The 18,794-nt window shown below is 49.4% G+C and overlaps 1 protein-coding gene across 2 annotated transcripts in view; it reads left to right on the forward strand.

Moving 5' to 3' along the window:
* The window catches only part of Eps8l2 (EPS8 signaling adaptor L2), a 28,106-nt gene extending 9,638 nt beyond the window's left edge, over positions 1–18,468 (forward strand). For both annotated transcript variants that reach the window (XM_015996066.3, XM_076563763.1), the window contains exons 8-24: positions 10,715–10,876; positions 11,410–11,559; positions 11,634–11,713; positions 11,841–11,989; positions 12,076–12,146; positions 12,290–12,416; positions 12,591–12,679; positions 12,780–12,854; positions 13,088–13,236; positions 13,333–13,465; positions 13,775–13,887; positions 15,800–15,905; positions 16,482–16,601; positions 16,853–16,925; positions 17,028–17,208; positions 17,293–17,425; positions 17,569–18,468. In XM_015996066.3, coding sequence (XP_015851552.2) covers positions 10,715–10,876; positions 11,410–11,559; positions 11,634–11,713; positions 11,841–11,989; positions 12,076–12,146; positions 12,290–12,416; positions 12,591–12,679; positions 12,780–12,854; positions 13,088–13,236; positions 13,333–13,465; positions 13,775–13,887; positions 15,800–15,905; positions 16,482–16,601; positions 16,853–16,925; positions 17,028–17,208; positions 17,293–17,425; positions 17,569–17,643 — 1,986 coding nt within the window. In that variant the 3' untranslated portion in view covers positions 17,644–18,468. The remainder of the gene's footprint in view (positions 1–10,714; positions 10,877–11,409; positions 11,560–11,633; positions 11,714–11,840; positions 11,990–12,075; positions 12,147–12,289; positions 12,417–12,590; positions 12,680–12,779; positions 12,855–13,087; positions 13,237–13,332; positions 13,466–13,774; positions 13,888–15,799; positions 15,906–16,481; positions 16,602–16,852; positions 16,926–17,027; positions 17,209–17,292; positions 17,426–17,568) is intronic.
* The last annotated feature ends 326 nt before the right edge of the window (positions 18,469–18,794 follow it).

Raw genomic sequence — 18,794 nt, forward strand, 5'->3', positions numbered from 1 at the left:
AGACTTGTTGTCTAACAGTGAAAAATCCTTCCTGTGTTTTCAAGGTAGAGCAGTCTTTTGCATCTAGGCTCATGATCTAGGCTTTATTTTGTTTTATTTTTCTTTTCTTTTTTTTTTTTTAAATATTTTTTAAGGTTTATTTATTTATTATGCATACAGAGGAGGGTGCCAGATCTTATTACAGATGGTTGTGAGCCACCATGTGGGTGCTGGGAATTGAACGCAGGACCTCTGGAAGAACAGTCAGTGCTCTTAACCTCTGAGCCATTTCTCCAGCCCTTGTTTTATTTTTTGAGACCCTTTCTCTAAATAAATAAGCACATTGCTAGCATTTGATTGGTATTGAGTCAAATCTGTTATCAGTTAAGAAGAACTGGCATCTTAACAATATTTTGTGTTCCTATTCACAGATAAGGGATGGTTCTCCATTTATTAAGGCATTTTAATTTTTTTCATTTTTCAAGATAAAGTTCTCTATGTAACAGCCCTGACTGTCCTGGAACTTGCTCTGTAGACCAGGCTGGCCTCAAACTCAGAGATCTGCCTGCCTGGGAAGATTTCTTTAGTTTTTTTTAACAATGTTTTCTGGCTTTTATTGTGGGCGTCATATTTATTTTTAAATTCATTGGTTTACAAATGGTGTTATGAGAGGTTTTCCTAGTGCAATGGTTATTACATCATGTTTATCACATAAATCATCATATCGGGTTTTATTGTTGTTTGGTTTTGGTTTTGGTTTGGGACAGGGTTTCACTCTCTAGCCCTGATTGATCTGGAGCTTGCTATTTGGACCAGGGTGGTTTTGATAGAGACCCACCTTCCCCCACTCTCCTTGTGCTGGGATTGAAGGCATGTACCCCCACATCTGGCACAAATGGTATTGGTTTTGTTTTGTTACTTATGTTGTTGTTTTAATTTTTTTTGTTTTTGTTTTTGTTTTTGTTTTTCGAAACAGGGTTTCTCTGTGTAGCTTTGCGCCTTTCCTGGAACTCACTCTGTAGACCAGGCTGGCCTCAAACTCACAGAGATCCACCTGGCTCTGCCTCCCGAGTGCTGGGATTAAAGGCGTGTGCCACCACCGCCCGGCCTGTTGTTTTAATTTTTAAGATTTATTTATTTTATAGTATTTTGCCTGTATGTATGTATGTGTAGCACATGTATGTCTGCTCCCATTGGAGGGCATCAAATTCCCTGGAACTATAGTTTCAGACAGTTGTGAGCTGCCACGTAGGTGCTGGGAATTGAACCAGGGTCCTCTGCAAGAACAAAAGGTACTCTCAACAACTGAGCTGTATCTCCAGCCCCTTTTATTTTATTAGTTAGTTAGTTAGTTAGTTAGTTAGTTTGTTTGTTTGTTTATTCAGAGCTGAGGACCAAACCCAGGGCCTTGCACTTGCTAGGCAAGCACTCTACCACTGAGCTAAATCCCCAAGCCCTATTTTTTTGGTTTTTCAAGACAAGCTTTCTCTGTATAGTCCTGGCTGTCCTGGAACTCACTCTGTAGACAAGGCTGGCCTCGAACTCACAGAGATCCGCCTGGCTCTGCCTCCCAAGTCCTGAGATTAAAGGCGTGCACCACCACCACCTGGTTGATTTTTTGAAATTATAATTACACCATTTCCCCTTCCCTTTGCTTCCTCCAAACCCTCCCATTTACCTATTCTAGCTCTCTTTCAAATCCAGGACCACTTTCTTTTCCATTAATTGTTGTTACATATACATATATACATGTATATATTCCTAAATATACAACCTGCTCAATCTATACAATGTTGCTTGTATGTATGTTTTCAGGGCTGACCATTTGGTGCTGGATAACCAGTTAGTGTGCTCTTCCCTGGGGAAGACTGTTTCTCCTGCTCTCAGCATTCCTGGGTTGCCTGTAGTTCTTTGTGAGGGATTGAGGTGCAGGCCTGAGGGTTCCCCCATCCTCTTCGGCATGTCCACTGGTGTCCTACTGGTTACGTTCATGTTTGGGCAGTCATGTTGGTGAGACTTTCTGAGTGTAGCTTCTGACGTTACTAGGAGACAGTCTCACAGCAAACTCCCCGGTCCTCTGCTCTTACAGTCTCTCTCCCCCTCTTCTGCAATGTTCCCTGAGCTTTAGGTGTGGGCATGGTCGTGTAGATTTGTCGTAGGGACTGGGTGCCACAGCTCTGCGTTTTGATTGGCTGTGGTTTTTCTGTAATGGTCTTCTTTTGTTGCACAGAGAACTTTCCTTGTTGAAGGGTGAGGACTACACTTATTTGTGGGTACAAGGACAAATATTTAGAATGTAGTTAGGGATTATGCTGATGTAATAAAGTGGACGTTGTAGTTTCTCCTCCAAGATCCGTGACTTTACTAGTCCTGGGTAGAGGCCAGGTTTTCACTACCAGGTATGACTTCCCTCCTGTTAATAGGATCTTAAGCCCAATAGAGAGCTGTGGTGACAACCAAGGAACGTGCTCCACAGTGTTGTTTTTTTGCCTTTCAGTTACCTGCTGTTTAAGGAGGCAGAGGCAGGTGGGTCCCTGTGAGTTTGAGGCCAGCCTGGTCTACAGAGTGAGTTCCAGGACAGCCAAGTCTATATACAGAGAAACCCCTGTCTCAAAAAAAAAAAAAAAAAAAAAAAAAACCCAAGAAACAATAAGGGTTGGGAATTTATCTCAGTGGTAGAGCGCTTGCCTAGCATGCGCAAGGCCCTAGGTTCGGTCCTCAGCTCCGGGGGGAAAAATAAATAAATAAATAAGCAAACAGCTGGGCATGATTGCACACTCCTTTGTTCTCAGCACTTGGGAGCCAGAGGTAGTTCAAAGCCAGACTGACCCACATAGTGATTTCCAGAACAGCCAGGGCTATATAGAGAAACCCTGTCTCTTAACAAAAAAGAAGAAGCAAACAAAATGTATTAGCCTACTGAGTATGGTGGCACAGCCTATAATCTCTTAGCACTTAGCAGGTAGAAACAGGAGGATTAGGAGTTCAAGGCCAGCTAATTGTACTCCAGCCTCCACAGGCACCTGCACTCATGTGCACATACCCCCACACAAATCCACACACCTACACATAATTAAAAAATAATTTTTAAAACATATTTAAAAATGGTTTGGGCCTGGAGTGGTGGCTCAGTGGCTAAAAGCACTTACTGTTCTTGTAGTGGACCTGGGTTCGATTCTCAGCGCCCACATGGCAGCTCACAAGCACTAGCAACTTCAGCGCCAAGGGACCTAGTGCCCTCTTCTGGCCTCCATGGGCTGCTGCATGCACATGGCACATCGGAAGGGCAAACACACACACACACACACACACACACACACACACACACACATGAACACGCACAGGACAGTACATAAACAAACAAATGGATGGGTTAATTAATTAGCTAATTAATTTAAAAATTAAATTTCGCCGGGCAGTGGTGGCGCATGCCTTTAATCCCAGCACTTGGGAGGCAGAGGTAGGCGGATCTCTGTGAGTTCGAGGCCAGCCTGGACTACCAAGTGAGTGTCAGGAAAGGCGCAAAGCTACACAGAGAAACCCTGTCTCGAAAAACCAAAAAAAAAAAAAATAAAAATAAAAAAATAAAAATTAAATTTCACTTTTTTAGATAGGCTCAGGTTTTCCTGGACCTTGCTATGTAGACAAGACTGGCCTTGAACTCAGAGATCCACCTGCCTCTGCCTTCTGAGTGCTAAGATTGAAAGAGTACACCACCATGACCAGCACTGAAATAAATAATAATTTTTAATGGAACTGAGGATATGGTTCAGTGGTGGAGTAGTTGCCTAGCATACATGAGGCCCTGGATTCAATCCTTGGTACTGCAGAAACAAAAAAGATACTTTAGATGTGTTCATAGGCTGACTTGCTAAAATTTCATTGAAGACTTTTAAATTTTTTATTATTTATTTATGTGTAAATGGATTTTTCTTTGGACTGCCAGCTCACAAAAAAAAAAAAAGAAAAAAAGAAAAAAAACATGAAGACTTATTATCAATTATGGAAGCTCAGCCTTTGCTAAGGCTTGTTCCTAACTAGTTTTTATAACTTAACCCATATTTTTTAATCGATTTTTAAAAATAATTTATTTTTTATTTTTTAACATTTATTTATTATGTATACAGTGTTCTGTTTGCATGTATCCCTGCAGGCCAGAAGAGGGCACCAGATCTCATTACAGATGGTTGGAGCCACCATGTGGTTGCTGGGAATTGAACTCAGGACCTCTGGACAAACAGCCAGTGTTCTTAACCTCTGAGCCATCTCTCCAGCCCAAAATAATTTATTTTTATTTTATGTGTTTTGCCTGCGTGTATGTCTGTGTGAGGGTGTCAGACCTTGGAGTTACAGACAGTTGTGAGCTGCCATGTAGGTGTGGGGAATTGAACCTGGGTCCTCTGGAACAGCAGTCAGTGCTCTTAACCACTGAGCCATCTCTCCATCCCCAACCGATATTTTTTTATGTGGCTCAGTTAGTTACCTTTACTCTGTGCTTCCCATACCGCTCCCTCTCTGGCTGGTTGGCGACTCTGTCTTCTTCCCAGAGCTATCTCTCTGGCCTGAAGCCCTCCCTGCCTCTACCTCCTGCCTAGCTATTGGCCATTCAGCTCTTTATTAGACCAATCACAGCAACACATCTTCACATAGTGTACAGGAATATTCCACAACATTCATATGTATGTATGTGTCTGTGTATGTGCCCAAGGAGGTCAGAGAGGTGTCGGCTCCCTGAAGCTAGAGCTCCAGGCACCTGTGAACTTCCTGATGTGAGTGCTGGGAATTAGACTCTGGCCCTCCACAAGAACAGTATGTGCTCTTAACCACTGAGCTAGTTTGCCAGCTCTGAAGACATTTTTTTTTTTTTTTTTGGAATAAATGTCTCTTAGAGATGTTTATCTCAATTTTCTATATGATAACCATGGCATGTTTTGTTTTGGTCTTTTTGAGACAGAGTTTCTCTGTGTAGCCTTGACTGTTCTGGAACTGTAGACCAGATCTCAAGAGATCTACCTGCCTAGGCCTCCTGACTGCTGGGATCAGAGGGAGCGCCACCGTGCCTGGCCTTCGAGATTTCCTTTGTATACAGGTTTCATTCTCATGTCTGTATGATTTGTAATAATGTCTCTTCTTTTCTTTTGGTTTTTGAAAATCATAAGGGTATTTTTATTTGTTCATTTGGGTTTTTGTTGGTTTTCTTTCTGTGTTTTGTTTTTTTTTTTTTGAGCTGAGAATCGAACCCAGGGCCTTGTGCTTGCTAGGCAAGCACTCTCCCACTGAGCTAAATCCCCAACCCCTTGTTTTTGTTTTTTAATTATTACTATTATTATTGTAGTTTTTCTTTTCTTTTTTTTGTGTGAGTGTGAGTGTGTGTGTGTGTGTGTGTGTGTGTGTGTGTGTGTGTGAGAGGGGGGGGGTCTTTCAAATTAGCCCTAGCTAGCCTAGAACTTGCTACGTAGACCATGCTGTCTTTGAATTTGCAGTGACCCTCCTGCTTCCACCTGCCTCTGCTTCCCAGGGTGTTGTGATAGCAGGTGTACATCATCACCACCGCCTGCTTGGATATCAGTGTTGCCTCTAATTACCCTTGCTGAGGGGCTAACTTTGGACTTCATTAAATTTTCTGATTGATTGTTCGTTCACTAGTTTGTGGATTTCTGTCCTTAATTTCCTTCCTTCTATATACTTTGGGCCTTGTTTTATTGTGTTTTGCTTGCTTTGTTTGTTTAGTTTCAGGGCTAGTGATGGAAACCAGGGCCTTGTACATGCCAGACAAGATTCTACCACTGAACCACACACCCAGCAGGTTTTTCTAGCTTATTAAGGTAAAAGCTTAGATAATTGATCTTAAATGCTTAAAAAAAAAAACTAGTATATTCATTGAAAGCTAAAAGTTTTGCTGAAACATTAGTTTATCTCACAAATTGTGATATGTAAGTACATTGTAACTTTGTGGCTTCATTTTTTTATTTTGTTTTTCTTTTTTCTTTTTTTTTTTTTGTTTTTGTTTTTTTCCTTTTTTTTTTTCTTTTTGGTTTGAGACAGGGTTTCTCTGCGTAGCTTTGGAGCCTTTCCTGGAACTCACTCTGTAGCCCAGGCTGGCCTTGAACTCACAAAGATCCACCTGCCTCCACCTCCTGAGTGCTGGAATTAAAGGCGTGCGCCACCACCGCCTGGCTTTCTTTTCTTTTCTTTTCTTTCTTTCTTTTTTTTTTTTTTTTTAAGATTTTATTTATTTATCATGTATACAGTGTGTGTTCAGCCTGCCTGCCAGAAGAGGGCACCATATCTCATTGTACATGGTTGTGAGCCACCATGTGGTTGCTGGGAATTGAACTCAGGACCTCTGGAAGAACAGCCAGTGCTCTTAACCTCTGAGCCATCTCTCCAGCCCCTTTTCTTTTCTTTTTAAGACAAGGTCATACTATGCATCCCTGGCTGACCTGCAACTCATAGACCAGGCTGGCCTGGAATTCATAGAGAGCCACTTCCCTCTGTCTTCTGATTGCTGGGACTAAAGGCATGAGCCACTGACATTTGCCTGGTTATGACTTCATTTTTGACCCATAAGTTATTTTACGAATGTCATTCATGCATTCATTCATTCATATGTTTTTGAGGCAGGGTTTCACTCTGTAGCCCAAACTGGCCTGGAACTCCTGATCCCACTGCTCCCAAGTGTGAGGATTACTAACATCTATCCCCATGGCCAGCTTAGTTTTAATTTATTTATTTGATTGCTTTTGAGACAGGGCCCCATAGCTCCCAGACCAGCTAGCCTGGAACACTACATAGATGAAGAGGACCTTGAACCCCTGCCTCCTTGTCTTGTACCTTCCAAGTGTTGAGATTACAGCTTTGCCCCACCACACCCTGCAAAGTTTTTAGTACTGATTTCTACTCTCAGTCCCCTAAGGTCAACGAACTCTGTGATTCAGTCTTCTGGTGTTTCCTGAGTCTTGCTTCATCACCTAGCAGCATGATTTTGTTTGGTTAGTTGTATGGCTGGATTTGGTTTCCGTGTTTACTCTGCCTCACAGAAATGAAGACTTGTCTCCTGTCCCACTGTCTACTCATTGCTGAACCTGTCTGCAGCCACCAACCTGTACTAAACCTGCATCTGTGCAGATTACCTGCAACAGACTGCATCTGTTGTGAAGATGCAAACATATGCTTTTCAAGATGCCACCAATTTGTCAGTAGAGAGGCTTGGCAGGATGAGAGCAGCTAGCTGCTTCTCTGGGTCTAAACACACAAGTGTAGCTCACGGACAAGTAGGATAGGTGAAAAAGTCAATGGCCATCTCAATCCTGAAATAATAGTCTCTTTTTTTTTTTTTTTGAGTTTTCGAGACAGGGTTTCTCCGTGTAGCTTTGCGCCTTTCCTGGGACTCACTTGGTAGCCCAGGCTGGCCTCGAACTCACAGAGATCCGCCTACCTCTGCCTCCCAAGTGCTGGGATTAAAGGCGTGCGCCGCCACCACCGCCCGGCTCAATAATAGTCTCTTAAGAGTGTCAGTTTGCAATTTTTTTTTTTATTCAGTCAGACTTCATCTAGTTCACTGTCAAAAAGTTACATTGGGTCGGGGTGTGGTGGTACATGTCTTTAATCTCAGCACTTGGGAGGCAGAGACAGGCTTTTAAGTTACATCAGGGACTGGAGAGATGGCTCAGAGCACAGGACCTGGGTTTGATTCCCAGCATTCACATGGTGGTTTGCAACTATCCCTAACTAGTTCCAGGGGATCTGATGCCCTCTTCTGAAACCCACGGGCAGCAGACACTGGTGCACATTCACACATGCAGGCAAACACTCATACACTACATATGCATGCATATAGATATAGATATATATGTGTGTGTATATATAGTATTGTGTTACATGTCTGTAACACTATGTATGTGTATATGTGTATATACATATATATACACACACATTGTGTGTGTGTGTGTGTGTGTGTGTGTGTGTGTGTGTGTGTATGTGCGTTATGTCTCATGCCTGTAATTCCAGAAGCACTTAGAAGATAGAAATAAGAGGATCTCGCCACAAGTTCAAAGCCAGGCTGGACTACATAGCAATAACCTGTCAAAACAAACAAACAAAAAAACAGAAAAAAAAAGAGACTATTCCTCCTTTAAAACCAGGATTTTTTTTTCTCACTTGCCTTAATAAAGCTCCATTCATTCTGATGAAACAAATAAAAAATAAGTCCTGGCATAGTGTATACCTTTAATCCCAGAGCTCCACATGCAGAAGCAGGCAGATCTCTGTGAGTTCAAGGCCAGCCTGGTCTATATAATGAATTCCAGGAAAGTCAGAGCTACATAGTGAGATCCTGTCTCTAAAACCAAATAAAATAAAATAGCTGGGTGTGGTAGCACACTTCTTCCATTCCAGCACTTGGAAGGCAGAGGCAGGTGGATTTCGGTGAGTTCCAGGCTAGCCAGGGCAAAAATGAGACCCTGTCTCAAAATAAGCAAATAAAAAAATAAATAAAAATAAAAAGCTATTTATAAGCCGGGTGGTGGTGGTGGTGGTGGTGGTGGTGGTGGTGGTGGTGGTGGTGCATGCATGCCTTTAATCCCAGCACTCGGGAGGCAGAGCCAGTGCTGAGTTCGAGGCCAGCCTGGGCTACAGAGTGAGTCCAGGAAAAGGCACAGAGCTACACAGAGAAACCCTGTCTCGAAAAACAAAAACAAACAAACAAACAAAAAAGCTATTTATAACCCAGTGCGGTGGCACGCACCTGTAATCTCAGCTGTGAGTTGGTGTCTCTAGAAGAACAGTCAGAGCTCTTAACCACTGGGCCATCTCTCCAGCCCATGGTGTCTCAAAAACCTATAACAAAACCAAAACATTGTTTATCTTTCCATAGATTTTGTGCTCCTGTCCTTCCTCTGTTTTTTGGTTGGGTGTTATCTTTTTTTGGGGGGGGGCGGTGCAGGGGGATAGGGTTTCTTTGTGTAGCCCTGGCTGTCCTGAAACTCGCTCTGTAGACCAGACTGGCCTCGAACTCACAGAGATCCGCCTGTCTCTGCCTCCCAAGTGCTGGGATTAAAGGAGTGTACCATCACTCTTTATGTATATAAACAAAACTAAGAAGGGCTAGAGATGGCTTTTACAGAGGACCCAAATTTGGCTCCCAGCACCCACATCCGGCAGCTCACAACTGCCTGTAACTCCAGCTCCAGGGCTGACACCAGACACACACATGGTACACATACATACACACAGGTAGGCACACACATGGTACACATATATACACACATGTAGGCCAAACACTCATACACATAAAATAAAACTAAATTAAATAAAAAGAAAACTAGCCAAAAGCAAGAAGTGGCACAGGCTTGTAATTCCAGCACTCGGGAAGCTGAGGCAGAAGGATTACTGGAAGTTTGAGGACATCCTGGGCTACATAGTGAGTTACAGGCCAACCTGGGCTACAGAGTAGAACCTTCTCTCAAAAAAAGGGGAGGGTGAGGGTGAGGTTGTGAGTTTGAGGCCAGCCTGGTCTACAGAGCAAGTCCCATGACAGGCTCTAAAGCTACAGAGAAAAACCAAAAAGGGGGTGGGGTGGGGGTGGGGAGAGGAGCTTGGAGTGTGGCGCAGTGTGTAAAGTACTTACCTAAGATGCACAAGGCCGGGCCGGGCAGCAATGGCACACGCCTTTAATCCTAGCACTTGGGAGGCAGAGCCAGGAGGATCTCTGTGAGTTCGAGGCCAGCCTGATCTACAGAGCGAGATCCAGGACAGGCACCAAAACTACACAGAGAAACCCTGTCTCAAAAAACAAACAAACAAACAAAAAAAAAAAAAAAAAGAGATGCACAAAGCCTTGGTTCTGATGCTCAATCCCCAAACACCACAGATTTGTACAGATGTGATGGCACAAACCTGCAATCATCGCGCTTAGGAGATGGGGCAGGAGAATCAGGAGTTCAAGGTCATCCTCAGCTACATAGCAGAGTTTCAGTTTGAGACCAGCCTGGGATAAATGGTACCCTGTCTCAAGAAGACAGAAGAAATGAAAACAAAGGCAATAGGGACGGTGGCGTCTGTGAGAGCAGGGAGGCCAGGACAGTGGGGGCGAAGGCCGAGGCTCCTAAATGCCGCTGTCCCTCCGTCACAGTGTCAGACACAAGAGGAGTGGCACAGGCTGTGCAATAGTCTGGTCACTTGTTTGTTTGTTTGCTTGTTTATGTACATTTCTTGAGGCAGGGTCTTGCTGTGGGTGGCCTGAAACTTACTGTGTAGACCAGGCTAGCCTCAACCTCACAGAGATCTATCTGCCTGCCTCTGCAGATGGCATTAAATCCTGGATGCTGGGATTAAAGGCATGTACCACCATATCCAGGCAGTCTGGAAAATGGTTTAATTATTTTTTCATGTGTATGGGTGTTTTGCCTGCATGTATGTGTCTGTACACCACATGTGTGGCTCTCGGCTGTAGAGGTCAGAAGAGGGCATCAGAACCCCTGGAACTGGAGCTACAGGGGGTTGTGAGCAGCTGTGTGAGTGCTGAGAGCTGAACCCCAGTCTGAAAGTTTTTGAGGACTTTAGTCAGCAATCATGACCCACAATGACACACACCAGAGCAGAAGGGCAGTTCCTCCCACCTGAGGTATAGCTATGGCTCCCTCAGGGTCCCCAGCCGGCTGAGGCCTTCCCTGGTGCTCAGGGTTTAAGTAGGAGAAGAGCTGTGCCCAGCACTGACCTCTGACCCTTCCCTTAGCACCTGGCCACATTCATCATGGACAAGAGCGAGGCCATTGCCTCAGTGGATGATGCCATCCGGAAGCTGGTGCAGCTGAGCTCCAAGGAAAAGGTCTGGGCCCAGGAAGTGCTGCTGCAGGTGAACGACAAGTCACTGCGACTGCTGGACGTGGAGTCTCAGGTACTAGTTGGCAACAGCAGGTGCAGGGAGTTGATGGGCAGGGGCAGGGCCGGATGTGCAGTTCACCCAGATGTGCGTGGCCATGCTTGTCTGTGGAAGGGAATGGGGCTGAGGGTGGGTAGGGGAAAATGGATCTAGCTGAGAGTCTGGGCCACTTTTGGCAACCTAGGCTGCCTTAGATCTGCATCTGCTAGGTTGCTGAGCAACCAGGGCAGCTCTGTTCTCTGCAGGAGCCTGGCTGCCTGTATCAAGCCAGACCTGGCTGTGCCTCAGGGGCCTGTGCTCTGGGGCATCCCCATTCGTGCCTGTCCCTGCCTATGGGCCAAGTCTGGGCTGGGTTCCTGTTTTGTACCTGTGAGTTACACATGTGTTTCTATCTGTGGAGCATAGTCCACACACGATGGCCAAAACTATCACGGCTGGGGTGTGGGTCCCTTCCTCAGCAGCATACAGTGTTATTTGTGCTCATGACGGCCTCCAGCCATATCCAGGGCCTGTCAGGCATGGCTGGCCCATCACACACCCTCCCACAGGAGGAGCTGGAGAACTTCCCACTACCCACTGTGCAGCACAGCCAGACAGTGCTAAACCAGCTCCGCTACCCCTCCGTGCTGCTGCTGGTGTGCCAGGACTCGGACCAGAGCAAACCGGACATCCACTTCTTCCACTGTGATGAGGTGGAGGTGAGGAAGGCAGCCAGGGGTGGGCAGGGCGCCAGCCAGGTGGCTGAGCTGGCTTGACACCTCTGTGTCCCCAGGCGGAGCTGGTGCAGGAGGACATCGAGAGTGCCCTGGCTGACCACCGACTGGGGAAGAAGATGCGGCCACAGACCCTAAAGTAGGGCCTTGCCCTGGGGGTGTGGAAAGTGAAGGATCTTGCCCTTTTGCTTGGGGCACGGTAGCCTGGGTAGTGAAGGCTGCAGGGTGGCCCGGCTGAGCCGCGCCTTTCTTTCCCTCCCCTCTAGGGGACACCAGGAGAAGATCCGTCAGCGGCAGTCTATCCTGCCTCCTCCTCAGAGCCCGGCCCCCATTCCCTTCCAGAGACAGGCTGGAGATTCCCCTCAGGCCAAGAACCGTGTGGGCCTGCCCTTGCCAGTGCCATTCAGTGAGCCAGGTCGGCTTAGGGGTGGGTGGGGACTCCCGGGGACTCCCCTTGGGGTTTATGGAGAGCCCTTCAGCACCTGTGTCATCCCCCAACAGGTTATCGCCGCAGGGAATCCCAGGATGAGGAGCCACGGGCTGTGCTGGCTCAGAGAATAGAAAAGGAAACGGTGGGTACCCAGCTTTCCAAGACTCTTGGCCATCCTCGCCCGCTTCCCGTCGGCACTGGGCCTGGCTCATTCTGTTGCCAAAGTGTCCCCCCCAGCAGGTGGGGATGACAGTGGCTGACCCCTGGTCCCTCTTCTCACCTCAGCAAATCCTCAACTGTGCCCTGGACGACATTGAATGGTTTGTGGCCCGGCTGCAGAAGGCAGCTGAGGCTTTCAAGCAATTGAACCAGCGGAAGAAGGGGAAGAAGAAGAACAAGAAGGGGCCGGCAGGTACCGACAGGAATAACGGGGAGGGGATGGACAACCCTGGGGCAAGACGTGGCGCGCGCACACACGGAGCTGGAGGAAAGTCGAGTCTGGATGGGGACAGTATCCATCAACGGGCGGGACCCACCAGCCACTCCGTGTGGGGTCCAAGGCTCACCGCTTTCCACCTTTTGCCAGAGGGTGTCCTCACGCTTCGAGCCCGGCCCCCGTCAGAAGGAGAGTTTGTGGACTGTTTCCAGAAAACCAAGCTAGCCATCAACTTGCTGGTGAGTCGGCCCCACCCTGTGCTAGTCGTGAGGGCGGGGTGTCACACAGGCTCATACACGCACATGCCACCTGTCACCTGCTTGATCTTTCCACCCCCAGGCAAAGCTGCAAAAGCATATCCAAAACCCCAGTGCGGCTGAGCTGGTGCACTTCCTCTTTGGGCCTCTGGATCTGGTGACTAGGGCTGGGGCAGGGTGGGACCAGGGGTGACAGAATCAGGACACACCGTGGGTTTGGGGCGGAGGGAACAAGTGCCCACCTAAGCATATTCAGGCTATGTCTAGGTTCCCAGGAGGCCACAGTCCCCCCCTGAGGGCCAGCCTGCAGAGCTGTGGTGGGTGGGTGGTAGGCTGGGTCTGGTAGGTTTGATGGGCTGGGCCCCCCACTGAAACTCACTCTGTGTCCAGATTGTAAACACCTGTGGCGGCCCAGACATTGCACGCTCTGTCTCCAGCCCTCTGCTGTCCACTGAAGCTGTGAACTTCCTGCGTGGCCACCTGGTCCCCAAAGAGATGACACTGTGGGAATCATTGGGGGAGACCTGGATGAGGCCTCGGTATGGAGAAGGGACAAGACATGAACTAAGAGGGAGGTCCCTGGTGGGTTGGTCCCAGCAGGGTATGTGACTGACTTTCTGGACTGCCAACCACAGCTCTGAGTGGCCCCGGGAGCCACAGGTGCCACTTTATGTACCCAAGTTCCACAGCGGCTGGGAACCACCCCTGGACGTCCTACAGGAGGCTCCCTGGGAAGTGGAGGGACTAGCATCTGTGCCCAGTGACCAGGTCAGAACGCCAGCCCAGCCCGACCCCGCCTATGGCCACCCCTCCCCAGAGCTCACCTCCTCAGCCCACCTGTGCCATCACCTGAAGGCCCCAAAGCAACATGTACAGCCTCCCTTGACCCCTGCAATGTCAGGCCACCTTGGCTCACCTGGGTATTTGACCCTTTGTCCTCAATGGTGTTAGGTCACAGCTAGGTCACAACACATTCACCAAGCTCCTCCCCTGTGTCCCTTGTCCTGAGACTCAGCATGGTCCCTCTAGTCCAGCTTGTATCCCACATCAAGCCCAGGCTCCCTGCTTTCTCCACAGCTGACCCCTGCGAGGCAACTCTCTGTACGACACTCCCCGAAGCACAGCCTCTCCTCTGAGACCCCGGTCCCAGAAGACACTGTACCGCCAGGCAGCTCCCCACATACTAACAGGTAAGCCCCCTAGAGAGAGAGCCACATGCAGTGGCAAATGGCAAGTAAGCTTGCCCCCACACATGGCAAATTCCTTGTTCTGGTGTAAAATACTTATTTTCCAAATGGGAATCCCATTTTATTCTTTTTTTATATAATTATTACTGAAAATAATTTTTTCATATCATATATTCTGATCATGGTTTCCTCTCCCCTAACTCCTCTCAGATCCTCCCCACACACCCATATCCACACCCTTTATTTCTCTCTCTCATAATAACAACAACAATAACAACAAAAAACACAAACAAACCAGAACAGGACAAAACAAACAAGCAGAAGAAAAGAGAGCCAAAGAAATAGCATAAGAAGAAACGTACAGACACAGAAACGTGCACACACAGAGAAATCCCATCAAAACACAAAATCGGAAACTTCTATAATACATAAGCAAAAGACCTGTAAGGGGGGGGAAAAGCCCAGGCAAAGCATTATGTAACAAAAACCCTACAAATATACCACTGAGTTTGTTTTGTGTTAGCCACCAATTTTCTTCTTAACCTTGTAACATACAAGTGAAGGAAAAATTTCAAGTTACGTATGCTTTTACAACCTTAATTCACATCCGTTCCTTCTGTACTTCCTTGCTTTACCATCAAGGTTAGAAAGGGATAGAGGCTGGGTGTGGTGTTGCACACAGGAGGCAGAAGCAGGCAGATCTCTGAGTCTACACAGTGAGCTCCAGGACAGCCAAGGCTGCTGTATGAGACCCTGTCTCAAAAAACAAAGAGCAAAAACGCCAGGTGTGAAGGCTTTTTTCCTAGCACTTAGGAGACTGGAGCAAGAGCTTTGCTCAGACTCCAAGGCCAACCTGAACTACCTGGGCTACATAGAGTCCCAAGCTGCCCTAGGCTACAGGGTGAGAACCTGTTCTTCCCTCCCCTAAATAAGACCAGGGCATAAAGGTGCCCACCTTTAATCCCAGCACTCAGAGGTCTCTGTGAGTCCCAGGCAGCCAATGACTGGCTGTCTCAAAAAAGTCAATTAATGAAAATCAAGATTAGAAACTTACTGAACTAAAAAAGAACAAAGAAACAGATGTACTGAACGGCAGCAGCTGCAGCTCTAGCAAGCGCTGCCCACTGTGGTGCTGCTGGGACAGAGCGAGGGTCCCCGGTTGTCCCCTCCCCTGCTGTGCATCCTACATCTCACAGTGACTAAAACGCAAGCCCAGGAAATGGGGTACCCCTCCTGTCTCTCCCTCCTCTGCTTCTTACTCCTATCCAGGGTCTACCCGGTGATCCCAGGGCTCCCTTTCAAGAGCTAGATACAGGAAGTTCCAGCAAGCAAGCCCCTTTCCTTGGCCTTCACTAGCTTGTTTACAGTGTCCCTGCTAGGACCACATGTGAGGATCATTCTCAGCCTGTCTGTACACTGGGCACACACCTGAATCCCCGAGTCCTCCTTCCTCTCCAGTGCTCCTGAATTGCCCTATAGCAGGGCCACGCTAACCAGGAATGTGACCTGGCTGGGGGTGGTAAACCAACAGCCAGAGCCCACCCTGCCCCAGGGATGCAGGAGGGCTTTCCAGAGGACACATGGTTGCCTCTAAGGGACTATGACTCTGAAACCATCTTAACCTTGTGGTCAGCTGGGAAAGTGTGACCCTGTCACTCCCCAGGCACACCTCTGGCTCTAGTCCCTCTGAGGAGCAGGGCAAGAGAGACTCCCTGAGACAGTTTGGGCTGGGCCAGTCTCTTGGAGTCTGTTCTGCCCCCTCCTGCCTGCTGGGGTGTCACAGTTTCCGTTCCCAGCTAATGAGCACAGCCTCTCTCCACTGCAACCTGGGCAGCAGAGCGAGAGGCAGCCGCAGCTGGGAAGCTAGAAGAGACCCCAGTCCAGCCCTGGGCCCTAACCTTTCCTGGTCCTGCAGGGGCTACCAGCCGACACCAGCCATGGCCAAGTATGTGAAGATCCTCTATGACTTCACAGCCCGCAACGCCAATGAGCTGTCCGTGCTCAAGGATGAGGTCCTAGAGGTGAGGACTTGGGCTATCCAGGGGAAGTGGGGCGGGCGTACTCTGGGACCAGGTTGTGTAATCCACCCGTCTTCCCAGGGTTCTTGACCTGGGCCCACAGGGGCCTCTCTGGCCCCCCACCACAATCTGGCCGAGTCACTGAGCTGCCCTCTGGTGTCTGGGGGATCCCTGAAGGTCTACCATGGTGGGTGGCCTTTCAATAGAAACCAGCAGGGTCTTGTCACTCATGCCCACCCAAGAGCACTACGGTAGACCAGCTTCTTTGTGCCAAACCTGAATCCAGGCCACCCACCGAGGGACGGAAAGTGGAGCAGGATGAGGGAAGCTCTGCATTCAGAGAATCAGGTTAAAAGGCACCCTATCCCCAGGACTGGGGAGGCCAGGCAGGCGTGGGGTAACCCCACTAGGCCAAGATGGTGCCCAGAGGATGAAGAGCTGGGCTTGAGGAGACCCCTGGAGGACTCTCTGCCCCTCTGTAAAGGGTCTGGCAAGGGGTCCCAGCATCTGACTCTAGTACGTCTAGGGGTCTGCACACGGGTGTTGGTGGGTCTCACGGACGTCCTGATACCTTGGCAGGTGCTGGAGGATGGCCGGCAGTGGTGGAAGCTGCGAAATCGCAGTGGCCAGGCTGGCTACGTGCCCTGCAACATCCTGGCTGAGGCTCGGCAGGAGGACGTGGGTGCCCCCTTGGAACAGGTGATCGCCTGCCATGGCTCCATTCTGTCTCCAACACAGTCAGAGCCCCTAAGGTCAGGGGTGCAGCTGGTCTCAATGTGACGTTTGAACCTGAGCCCTGGAAACCTGCTGCCCCCAAGCTGGGCCCAGGGCTGGTGTGGGTTCCTGGGGTCTTACTCAAGGGAAGGAAGGGCTGGCCTACACACCTGGGGTCCTGGGTAAGCCCTAACAGTCCCTCACCTTACCCCTCACCTCTTCCCCACCCTTTGCAGTCTGGCCAGAAATACTGGGGTCCTGCCAGCCCCACCCACAAAGTGCCCCCAATTTTCGCAGGGAACAAAGAAGGTAAGTAGAACCTTTTTGGGGTCAGAAGTGCGGGCGCGGGTGGGGGGGGGCGGGTTGGGGAGAGGCGAAGAACTGGAGGGGCTTAGAGCGTGTGCCCCACAGAGCTAATCCACCATATGGACGAGGTCAATGAGGAGCTCATGAAAAAGATCAGCCACATCAAGGCACAGCCGCAGCGCCACTTCCGCGTGGAGCGCAGCCAGCCCGTGCACCTGCCGCTTACCTTCCAGTCAGGTCCCGACGAGGTGCGAGCCTGGCTGGAAGCCAAGGCCTTCAGTGGCAGGTGAGCCATGTGTACACAGCCGGAGGGGCAGGGCCAGGACACCGCCACGCCCACAGCCCTGCCCTCATGCCCACCTGCCCCTAGGATCGTGGAGAACCTGGGAATCTTGACCGGGCCCCAGCTCTTCTCCCTCAACAAGGAGGAGCTGAAAAAGGTGTGCGGGGAAGAGGGCAGTCGCGTGTACAGCCAGCTCATGGTTCAGAAGGCCTTCCTAGAGGTGAGCGGCTCCTGCCTACTTCCTTCATTATTAGCAAGTGAACCTGCTCCTGGGGTTACCGGGAAAGCAGAAAACAGCCCTAACCTGTACACCCTATCCCTCCACCCCCCGGCTGAGGTCCAGTCTCTCTTTCCTAAAAACAGCAAAGTGGGTCGGAGCTGGAGGTGCTTATGAACAAGATTCATACCAAGAACCAGAGGAGGGCGGAGGACAGCTAGACCAACCAGCAAACTTCGCCAGAGGCAGAGGGGAGGCTGCATCTGTCGCAGGCCCCACCCTAATGTATGATGGAGTATTATTTTTATATGTGTATTATTTTATACCGAGGACACAGATGGGCTGGGTGTAGCTGGGTCACCTGTCTCCAGGCAGGGTACTGTGCACAGGCCGAGCTACACCTGCGGGCGGCTCCTTTGCCACCCCAGCCCCAGCCCCAACCCATACTCTCCTCTCCAAACCAGCCTCAGCCAAACCTGTATCTGGCAGTGCCAGTCCCCGCCCCCCAACCTGCTGCCAAGGCCCCAGCACTCTGCAGATGGACAAGGCCTCTTTCCCTGGCCTTCCCCGTGCACATAGAGGCTCCTGTCCCTTATGATGCTGGGCCCCAACTCCACACAACCCCCTTGTGTTGCTTGCTTCTGCATCCTCCTGCGCCTGCATCCACCGTGCGCGACCTGCAGGATGGGCCTGAGCTCCCAGCTGGCCAGCCTGATGACCTTGCCCACTCCCTTGCCCACGCTGCTAGCACCCCAAGAACAACCTGGTCAGGTGCTCCGGGACAGGAGGCCTTGGGTGCCCTGCCGGTATAGAGTATGTTGTATTCTTTACTCTTTCGTGATCTAAGCATGGACTAGACATAGGTACTGACTTCAGATGTCCTATCCCACCTAAACAGCCCGGGACAACAGCTGTCTCTGCTGGCTATTTCCGCCAGCCTTCGTGCTGGTGGCTGGTGAGTTTCCCAGCACTGGCTGGAGACTCAGAACCACAGCCTAGAGTGGAGACTCCATGGCTACGTCAATAAACCAGTTGTCTCCTAGCAACTTCCATGTCTGTCTCTTGGGGTAGCAGTGCTCCGACCTTAGTCTTCAGACTGACTCCTCTTCTTCCTCCTCTTTTTCTTCTGAGATGGTACATTGGCCTTGAACTCTGAGCCATCCTGCCACAGCCTCCTGTGCTGGGATTCCACGTGTGTATCACCTAGCTTGGCCATGCCCCTTCAAAGAGCTGTCCAGCAGAGAGCGACCCGTCCACAGGTGGTGCTGTGGTCATGCCAGGGGACATCTCTCACCTCCACACCCATCCAAAATAGCCCTAGGGGTATTTCTGGGAGAGACTCCAGAGGGTCTCTAGATGGCCCAAAGCCTTC

Source organism: Peromyscus maniculatus, chromosome 1 (genome assembly GCF_049852395.1).
Source record: "Peromyscus maniculatus bairdii isolate BWxNUB_F1_BW_parent chromosome 1, HU_Pman_BW_mat_3.1, whole genome shotgun sequence".
Classification (NCBI taxonomy): domain Eukaryota; kingdom Metazoa; phylum Chordata; class Mammalia; order Rodentia; family Cricetidae; genus Peromyscus; species Peromyscus maniculatus.